Here is a 9,806-nt window from a genome sequence, read left to right as displayed (position 1 = left end):
CTATATTTAAAACCAGGTCTGGTGCTGGTTCTTAAATTACGGTGGAACCCTATTAATTTTGTCCCCCTTAATTTTAGGAACCAGGACTGGCTGGCAAGTCCGGAGCTGGTTATGCTTTAGGGGGGGGACCCTATGTACTTTTTTTTTTTAATAAAAACACTTTATATTAGGTATACAAGCAGAAACATACACAAATCACACTGATCTGTGTATGTTTCTGCCAAACTTGCAGCTCAGGAGGTGGTCTATTTGAAACTTCTATTTCACAATGAGTTTGCTACAATCTCACACTAGATTGGAAACTCAATTCTTAATAAATTTGTGAGTTGCTTCTTTTTCATGTAAAGTACTTCCTATTTTGGCCGATGGTGAGTTTTTTCGAGTTTGCAATCTCACATTAATTTTAACAGTGAAAAGACAGAACTCACTTCCAAACTCACTCGAGTTTGTCTTTAGTAAATTTGCAATTAAAAACATGACTAAACTCACGTGAGAATGCAAACTCACACAAAATCGAAGCTTAGTAAATTTACCCCTATAAGTCTATTAGGGGTATTCAATATGGGAGCGAAAACTCAGTTTTTGCGATGTTTTCGCTCCTATGACGTCATTATCGCAGGTTTTGAATTTTACTCTGTATTCAATTTCAAAGACTTTTCACAGGTTCGAAAAGTCTTTGAAAAAAAACGGGGATAACTTTCAAAAAAATGCAGAATTGGGGTTTAGGGGTGCAGGCTTAAAAAAAATAGCCTGCACCCCTGGGATTGACATTTTAAAAATAACTGTGTCAAAAAAAAATAGGGACACCCCAAAAAATTAATTTAAAAATTGGGGTGAAAAAAAAAATGGGAAAAAATTGTTTAAAACTAGGGAAATAGGTTCAGGGCTATTCTGCAAGTATGCGGCAGGTGTATTCTAGAATAGATTTATAGCAGCAGGTGCACAGTTGCAGAATTTTAAAAAATTACTTTAGGGACATCAAAATATGCTAGTACCCATTTTCATGTACCCCAAATTTGATGGGACCACTTAAAAAAACAAAAAAAATAACCTAAGTGCTCTTCTGCATCACTTCTTCAATGTCGGGATAAAAGCACCTGCCGCAGCTATTTAAATCCCCGACTTTCATTTGCAGGCTAAAACGGGGGTACCCATAGTGATCCCCCATGTTTTTTTCAGCTTTAGGGGGTCCTACAATTTTTTTCAGGAAAATTTCGTTTTTTAACGCAAATCCCACTTCGCCGGGCCCCGTTTTCGTAGATTTTATATTGAATACGGGGATAAAGCGGGCGCGCGCCCGATACTTTATCCCAGGAAAATCTCCGATATGAAACGTAAACTTCGACAGCGAAGTTTACGTTTCATATTGAATACCCCTCTGAATCACACCTGCTGGGAAAGTATGCGGTTCTTAGATGAAACCACTGAATTGCTGCTATAGGGAGGGCTGAGGGCTGCTTTAGGCTCTTTACCTGTCTTGTGCAGATTTTATACACAGGCGTCTGCAGTGTATAATGTGGAGGTGGGGCAGTAACAGAAGTGCCTGGCAGTCCGGACCTCAGGTGATCAGTGAGCACTGGCTCTCTGTGCTTGGAAATGGTGATTGCAGCCAGAGGAAGGGCAAAGTTCTCTGTTTGACTACTGCTTAACTTCAGTCCATGTTACAGGAGCTGTAACTGTCCTCAGTCACTGTCACACTGCTCGCACAGCTCCGTTGCCTCAAACAGACCTCTGCACTCCCCTCACTGAGGTGCTGGCCTCTGCACTCAGATGCGGCTCCACACTTGCAGTCTCTGCAGTTGACTGTCCCTCTGCAGCCTGGACCGTCTCTTCAGTGGGCACATCAGGACGCAGGTACTGTGCCTCAGTGCAGGTCCGCTTCCTCAAACTATCTCTCACCGAGTCTCATGCGCAGGTCTGCACCCTCAGACTGCCGCCTCAGGACCCCCTGTAACTGCCTTCACTGTCCATCTCAGCCGCCTGCCGCTGGCTGCAGTCGTCTATCATATGACTTGCTGCTGCTCACCACTGCATAACTCACTCCTCTTCTCTTCCCCTGTTGGCTCTGAGTTACCCAACATAGTAAATACACAACAACAATATAAATATATACAGTATACATAAATAAATATATATCTCACATAGGACCCAGCTTATGTAGGCATCTGTCATACTCCATTACCAGCCCTGGTAGTGCCTGTTCCGTAAAGCACCTGGTTACAGGACTTCATCATAGAAGTCTACAATTGCTGATACATCAGTCTCCCCGCTCCCGCTTTCTTCTCTATTGATCGGTAGAAGGGCGGTCCATGAAGGCTAAGCTGCGCAATGCTTCTCTGTCAGGAATTCTACTTGTAGCTCTGCAGTCTGCACAGACTCCAGCAGGGCTTCTCACTGAAGCTCTGCATAGACCAGTGATTGTGGAAGGGGAGACATTGGGCCTGATTCAGCAAGCAACGCAAAGGAGAGAACGCACTCACTTGGCCGATGTTTTTGTACTGCGCACCGCGAACTAGCCAGTGCGATCGGGTAAGCGCACGAAGACTACATGCGGTGTGCAAGCAGACCCTTTCCTATATTGATTGACAGGAAGTGCCGTTTGTGGGTGGTGACGGGGTGTGGTCGGGCGAACGCAGGCGTGCCTGTGCGTTGGGATGCCGTTTTAGGGGCGTCCATAATTTAGCCAGTGCGGCGATGGACGCAGTGATGAGACTTCGTGCACACAGGAAGTTGCCAAGATCCTGTGCGAGGTCTGGTCAACCACTATTATGCAAATGTGGTCGATGGTTCTCGATGTTACCGATGTTTACGCTCTCTTGCGTACTGATCAGACTTTGAGGAAAGGGAGATGGGCGGCTTAATTTAGGGTGGGCGTCTGCATCTTGTTCTGCGGTCTCCGTGCGTATGCATTGATTAGCATATTCTTGCAGCGGACGGTTGCGTGCGTTCTCTCCTTTGTGTTCCCTGCTGAATCAGGCCCTTTGTCAGGAAGGGCAAATAATAAAAAATATATATTTATGCTTATGTTAACCAGTTATTATTTCTGTGCTGTATGTACAGTAGTACACATAACAAACAATGGACGCAATTCAATTTAGTGCGATGTGAGTAGCGCCAGGAAGGAGCTCCCGGAGCTATTCAGTTTTCCACATTGGGGCCAGCAGTTAGTCGGGAAATGCCGGTCACTGTTCCTGCTTAATCGTGGGTACTGGCATTGACCGACTTAAGTGCCGACCATGATTCTGATAACGCCGCACTAAGCCGGAAAACAGTATCGCGGCTGGCACTTAAGTCGGATTTCTGCTCACACATCGGGAGGATGTGAGCAGAAATCCTCTAGTCGGGCTTAATAGCGCGGTCAGTAGAATAGCTCCGGGAACTCCTTCCCGGCGCTATTCACATTGCTCTGAATTGAATCGTCCCCCAGAGTCTGAAAATCTAGAACCAGAAGACAATGAGAAACACGTACTTGGCTCACAGGACTGTTTATTAATATCTGGCTGCTGTAGAATGAGTGATCCTCTAGAAAGTGTGAAAGAAACAGACACAGTATAGAGCATAGAAAAACATGAAAATATGGGACATTTTACAATGAGTAAACTCTACAGAAAGAAGTATGTAACAGCAATGTAACAGTAACAGTTTATGCTAAAATCTAGTTATACATATCTACAGTATGTACATGTACAGTATCCATGCTAAATGATATTCTAAGGAGTTTGAAACCAAATTTTGGACTTTTAATTCTGCAAGTGGTCTATACCTAGGTGCATATTGTGTTTTTTATCCAATGTTGCTTCATTTTGCATCTGGACTCAGTGTTTTACTGTTTATAAGGAATATGGAATAAGAACTAGTCCGGTTTCTTGTTTGGTTAGGATGAAGATTCAGGTTCCAAATGAGTCGATTCTGCAATTCATTTGTCGTGATGACTTTGAGTGTAGATTTCTCACAGTCCTACTCATCTGATTCTGGAACTGATCCAGTTCTGTTGATCTTTTTGATCTATTTCGGAATTCTTTGCTGCCTGTGAGTCTCGCCTGTTCCACCGTTGGTTGCACGACAGCTTTAGACATTGGGCCTACCCCTGTTTTGTGTTAGCAATTTGGGCTTGGGTCCGGCCTTAGCTTTGCTCTCAGTTCTGATCATAGATCCTGTTCTGGTTTTACTAACACTCGTTTAGTTCTTATTTGTTCATAGTTTGCATTCTGGATTTTTATCCCCTCCGAGAACTTGTTTGGACTTTAAGCACTTTGCCTTCAGAGTCCCAGAAGGTCAAAGGCTTCGTGCAAATCTTCCATGTCATAAGGGGGCTGTGAATAAAGGCAGAGAGATAAATGAGTGTTGGGTGATAACATGAGCAAGATGTGGAGAGAACTTGACAGATGGAAAGTCTACGAAGTTTCAAGAAAAGATTACAACAATGGTGCCGCTAATTCAAATTCGGCAGACCAAGCAATAATCAATTTCCATTTCATCTAAGCAATTGATTTTCCCAACAAAAATGACATTTCACGGTATGCGCGGGTTGGGTACGGGATCCCGACGGTCAGGATGCAAATGGTCAAAATACCGGCAGCGGTATCCCGACAGTCATAATTGGGACAGATTTTTGTAAGTATTATTATAACCCTTACCCTAGCCCTCCCCTTAACCACCCATCCTGCAGCCTAATCCTCCCCTCCAGCACCCTAATCCTAACCCTCCCCTCCCACAGCCTAACCGTCCCCTCCAGCAGCCTAATCCTAATCCTCCCCTTCCAAAGCCTAACCCTCCCCTCCAGCAGCCTAATCCTAACCCTCCCCTCCCACAGCCTAACCCTCCCCTCCAGCAGCCTAATTCTAACCCTCCCCTTCCAAAGCCTAACCCTCCCCTCCCACAGCCTAACCCTCCCCTCCCACAGCCTAACCCTCCCCTCCCACAGCCTAATCCTAACCCTCCCCTTCCAAAGCCTAACCCTCCCCTCCCCTCCCACAGCCTAACCCTAACCCTCCCCTCCCACAGCCTAACCCTCCCCTCCCACAGCCTAACCCTAACCCTCGCCTTCCAAAGCCTAACCCTCCCCTCCCACAGCCTAACCCTAACCCTCGCCTTCCAAAGCCTAACCCTCCCCTCCCACAGCCTAACCCTAACCCTCCCCTCCCCTCCCACAGCCTAACCCTAACCCTCGCCTTCCAAAGCCTAACGCTAACCCTCCCCTCCCACAGCCTAACCCTAACCCTCGCCTTCCAAAGCCTAACCCTCCCCTCCCACAGCCTAACCCACCCCTCCCACAGCCTAACCCTAACCCTCCCCTTCCAAAGCCTAACCCTAACCCTCCCCTCTCACAGCCTAACCCTAACCCTCGCCTTCCAAAGCCTAACCCTCCCCTCCAGCAGCCTAATCCTTACCCTCCCCTCCCACAGTCTAACCCTCCCCTCCAGCAGGCTAATCCTAACCCTCCCCTCCCACAGCCTAACGCTAATCCTCCCCTTCCAAAGCCTAACCCTAACCTTCCCTTCCAAAGCCTAACCTTAACCTTCCCTTACGCAGCCTAACCCTAATTCTCCCCTCCAGCAGCCTAACCCTCCCCTCCAGCAGCCTAACCCTAACCCCCCTAGTGCCTAACCCTCCCCCTAATCATAAGTCTCCCCCTGACCCTAATACTTACCGCCACAATCTGTCAGGATTCTGCCAGTCGAGATGCCGCTGTCGGTATTGTGACCGTCGGCATCCTGACTGTCGGGATGCCAACTACATCCCATTCGCACCATAGGAGGATGTTACATGCCCTTTACCCATTTAAACTTTCAATCTGAGGGAGTAAGTTCTAAAAACTTTAAAATAAATGTTGCCTTATATAGTAATTAACAAGCAACAACTGTATTTAAAACAACGGCTATGACACTGGTAAGACCGTCCTGAATTTGTGGGGTTGTCTCGGACAGCATGGAATTTGCAGGGATAGCAGGAAGCCATATTGTTTTTCCTTCTGCTTTATTCAAGGAGCACAGTACAGTAGGAAGGACAGCATTGCCAGTGAATTTAAATGGCAATGAGTTGGAGCTGGCCTAACCCTGTTTAACGCAACGGCCACACCCACTGCTGGACCATGGTGGTACCAACGCCAGAATTGCTCCACCCCTGAGCACTTTGGCTACTTTTACAATATTTTCCAGACCCATTTTATATTCCAATGCTATCCTGATTAGAGGATATTCGGTCATATACAAGGTACTGTTATAGTCAGGTTTAATGACTATGTTGTCACCAGGGATGGAACTACACACACAGTTCAGCTGTGCATTGCACCGGGGCCCCCTGAACTGAAGGAGCCCAAAGCCAGTGGTATCATCAGCAGTACTTAGAATAAAGTACACCCCAATGGTCCTGGGCAGTAACTAAGAAGGAGGAGGCAATCTGGCCGGAGGAGAAGGGACCCCTCCTCGACCCTTCCCTCTTCTCACCTCTCTGAGGGGTATATTTAATGTTATTATTATTACCAGTTATTTATATAGCGCAAACATATTCCGCAGCGCTTTAGAGAGAATATTTGGCCATTCACATCAGTCCCTGCCCCAAAGGAGTTTACAATCTATATTGCCAATCGCATGCGCACACACATACACAATTTTGTTGGGAGCCAATTAACCTACCAGTATATTTTTGGAGTGTGGGAGGAAACCCATGCAAGCACAGGGAGAAAGTACAAACTCCACACAGTTAGGGCCATAATGTGAATAGAACCCACAACCTCAGTGCTGTGAGGCAGCAATGCTAACCATTACACCGTCTGTGTAAAGTGAGAAGTAGAGATGCTGCCCACTAGCAACCAATCAGATTCTAAATATTATCTTCTAGAAGGTGCTAGATAAATGATAAGTAGAATCTGATTGGTTGCTATGGGCAACATCTTCACTTCTGAAAACCCACACATTAGTAAATATACCGGTGAGACTATGAGCACTGCTGTTGCTGGGGATCTGACGTCACAATCAGGTGACCATCCCTGGTGCAAAAAACTAGAGGACAGGAGACACCCTGCCCCGTCCAGCCCTCAGCCTAGCACAGGTGAGCCAGCGGGCACCGTGCCTGCCCTGCACTCCACTAGACCGTGTGCACTATGCAGCAGCATTAACAGTAAGTGAGTTTAATTTTTAAACAAAAAAATACCTGACAGTCTGATATCTGACATATTGAATTGATGTGAAAGTGTTTCAGGCTAGCTGTGACTGTGGGCATTATGGACTGGAGGAGGGGTGCATGCTGCATGCACACCTCCCAACATGACCCTCTCCAGGAGGGACACAATGCTCTGGTCCTGGACTTCCCTGGTAAGAGGCGGGGCTGCAGCGCAGTTCAAAATTCAAATAGGGGAGTCATACCAACTGTCATTTCACACACTGCCAAACATCACTGGCTGGGACTCACTGGCAGTTGGTGTGACTCCCCTATTTGAATATTGGACTGTACTGCAGCCTCACCTCGGGAAACCACCACCAATCATAAATTACCAGGGAAGACCAGGACCAGAGCATTGTGTCCCTCCTGGAGAGGGTCATGTTGGGAGGTATGCTGCATGTAGTAATAGTTTCTACGGAGTCAGTATGTTTGACCGCCGGACGTGAGCCCCCCGTTAGTGCCTAAACCTAACCCCCCCTCCCAGCATCCTAAACCTAACCCGGCGGGGTGCCTAACCCTAACCTCCCCCCTTAGTGCCTAAACCTAACCCCCCCTTCCCCTAGCCTAACCCTCCTGGGGGGGGTGCCTAACCCTAAGTCCCCCCGGGGGATCCCTAAACCTAACCCCCTCATTCCCGGCTAGGTGGAAATTTACCCCTGGCGTTGGACGATTGATCCGGTGTCCTGTCTGAGTTCCGGCGTTGGGATTAACATCGGCGTTGGTATTTCGATGCCTATGTTAGATCCCTTGCCAGGATTACACTGTCGGTATTGAAGACCGGCGGCCATGCGTCCGCCGGTCTCATAACTACATACCGTTTCTACTTGGGGGGGATACAGTGGTGAATGGATGCCGCACACACTTCGTTCCGGGAACGGCTGAGGGCAGCCCAGCAGCTGCAAGAGTGCTTTGCTCGCCCCCAGTATGACGAGAAAAGGTCGCACACCAGGGGATGTGCGACTTCAGGAACACAAACAACAAGTCCCACAATGGGCTGTGAGAATGTTGGGAGCTATGCTGTATGTATCACACATATAGTGGGGGGCCCAAAGCATATTTTTGCACCTAGAACCCCAATTGCTAGTTCTGCCGCATGGCTAGTTCACGTATATGCCTATGGCTTGGACTTACCTCTAAGATACGTCTCAGTTTCCTAGACAATCTCACAGAGTTCTCATGCAATCCATCCCAAGCCTCAAATCTTCGCTCGTGAGTCTCCACAAAAGTGTTCCAGCAATAGAAATAATCTAGGAGATTCAGTAAGAGAATATTAAGAGAAAAAAAAAAGTCATGGTGAGAGCGTGCGCAAGTTTCCAAGCTATGGGATACTTGTACTAATCCTTGGAGAAAGATAACAGGGAGATGTATTATCCAGCGATATGGGGGTTTTAGTGGTATCAGCGCATGTTATGTGGGCTGATAAGGCTTCTTCCCTATGTATTAAGGTAGGTTGAGTGGTAAATGACAGGGGCGCTATGCACCCCTGTCATTATCGGCTCTGCTATCTACAAGATAGCACGCCAATGTGCCACCCAATGTTTGAACGGTCAGTGGCACTAACCATTCCGACAGCTGCACCTATCGATTTTGACAGCTGCAATTGTCGTTCCCCGATAGCCACAACAGGGACAGCACTGTCCCTGGTGACGGCAGCTTCTGGGCTCCGGGCTGCACGTGAGATCTCACGCAAGCCCAGTGGAGCAAGCCAGGCACTAGGCTGATGCGCTCTGTACTCAGGTAGGGATCGCCAGAGGGGAGAAGTCTTCACTGCTTTCTGCTTCGCCTCGGTAAAGAGGCGATGCAGGAAGAGTTCTGGTGACACGATGTTTGTCACTTTAATACATTTACCCAACACTATAAACCAGTCAGCTCCTAAAAGTGACTTTACAGGCTGTGTTTGAAAATGGACAGTTAGGAGCTGATTGGTTGGTACTTTATCTCCGTCCACTTTATCTCTCCCCATGGCTTAGTACATAGACCCCCATGACTCTTTAGATGCTTTTTTCCGAAACCTTACCTTTGTAACTCATGACCCCCAATCGCGCGCCTGCTCTCTTCAGTCTCCGCAGGCCCTCCGGCTCCGCATTGCGCTCCTCACAAAAGTAGAGTCTGGCTGTGAAGATGCGGAGGCTGAGGTTAGGATGGTTCAGCAGGAAATCAGCAGTGCGCCGGGAACAGTCGCAGCAGGGGCTCCACGAGCTAAACCAGGTGACTCGGAACGCTCTGTTTGGATCATGCCCCAGCCAGATAGACAGGTAGCGCAGGAACAGAATCTCAGCATGGCAACCGCTTCGATTGCGCAGGTAACCAAAGTCCATGGCACAGGAGACTGAGCTGTACCGCCGCTTGACGATGTAACACAGGTACGTCTCATGCCGTCCTCGCGCCCAACGTAGGTTCTTATAGTGGTACAGGAACTTGTTACGCTTCAGTAGGAGGCTAGAGGGGAAAGATAAATGTATCAACAAGTTATATGCATGCATTGAGGAACAATGGGTGTGTGTATATAGATAGATACATGTAGAATGTTACCTTATGGTTTTTACACAGTCCATACATGGGGATCTATTTATTAACATTTAGGACCCCAAAACAACATCTTGGGCGGGATGCGTGCATCCCACCGCTCATTGCATGCATGTCGG

The 9,806-nt window shown here is 47.6% G+C and overlaps 1 protein-coding gene across 1 annotated transcript; it reads right to left on the bottom strand.

Annotated features, from left to right (window-relative positions):
- Positions 1-4,259: 4,259 nt before the first annotated feature.
- On the bottom strand, positions 4,260-9,479 carry LOC148477864 (single-stranded DNA cytosine deaminase-like). Its single transcript, XM_088456055.1, has 3 exons — positions 9,179-9,479; positions 8,293-8,408; positions 4,260-4,313 (listed from the first exon to the last, which is right to left on the bottom strand). Exons 1-3 carry the CDS (start codon positions 9,477-9,479, stop codon positions 4,260-4,262), a joined length of 471 nt encoding a protein of 156 aa, XP_088312181.1.
- Positions 9,480-9,806: the final 327 nt, after the last annotated feature.

This window comes from Taudactylus pleione, unplaced genomic scaffold, assembly GCF_031769625.1.
Source record: "Taudactylus pleione unplaced genomic scaffold, aTauple2 ptg000685l, whole genome shotgun sequence".
In the NCBI taxonomy this organism is placed as follows: Eukaryota; Metazoa; Chordata; class Amphibia; order Anura; family Myobatrachidae; genus Taudactylus; species Taudactylus pleione.
The sequence above is the reverse complement of the archived record's forward strand: the minus strand, read 5'-3'. Positions and strand labels throughout refer to the sequence as shown.

Coding starts and splice junctions, on each gene's coding strand:
- LOC148477864 (XM_088456055.1), bottom strand. CDS start 9,479: ATGGACTTTGGTTACCTGCGCAATCGAAGCGGTTGCCATGCTGAGATT. Junction 8,409..9,178: donor GGGGGTCATGAGTTACAAAG/GTAAGGTTTCGG, acceptor TGAATCTCCTAG/ATTATTTCTATTGCTGGAAC. Junction 4,314..8,292: donor AACTGAGACGTATCTTAGAG/GTAAGTCCAAGC, acceptor CTTTATTCACAG/CCCCCTTATGACATGGAAGA.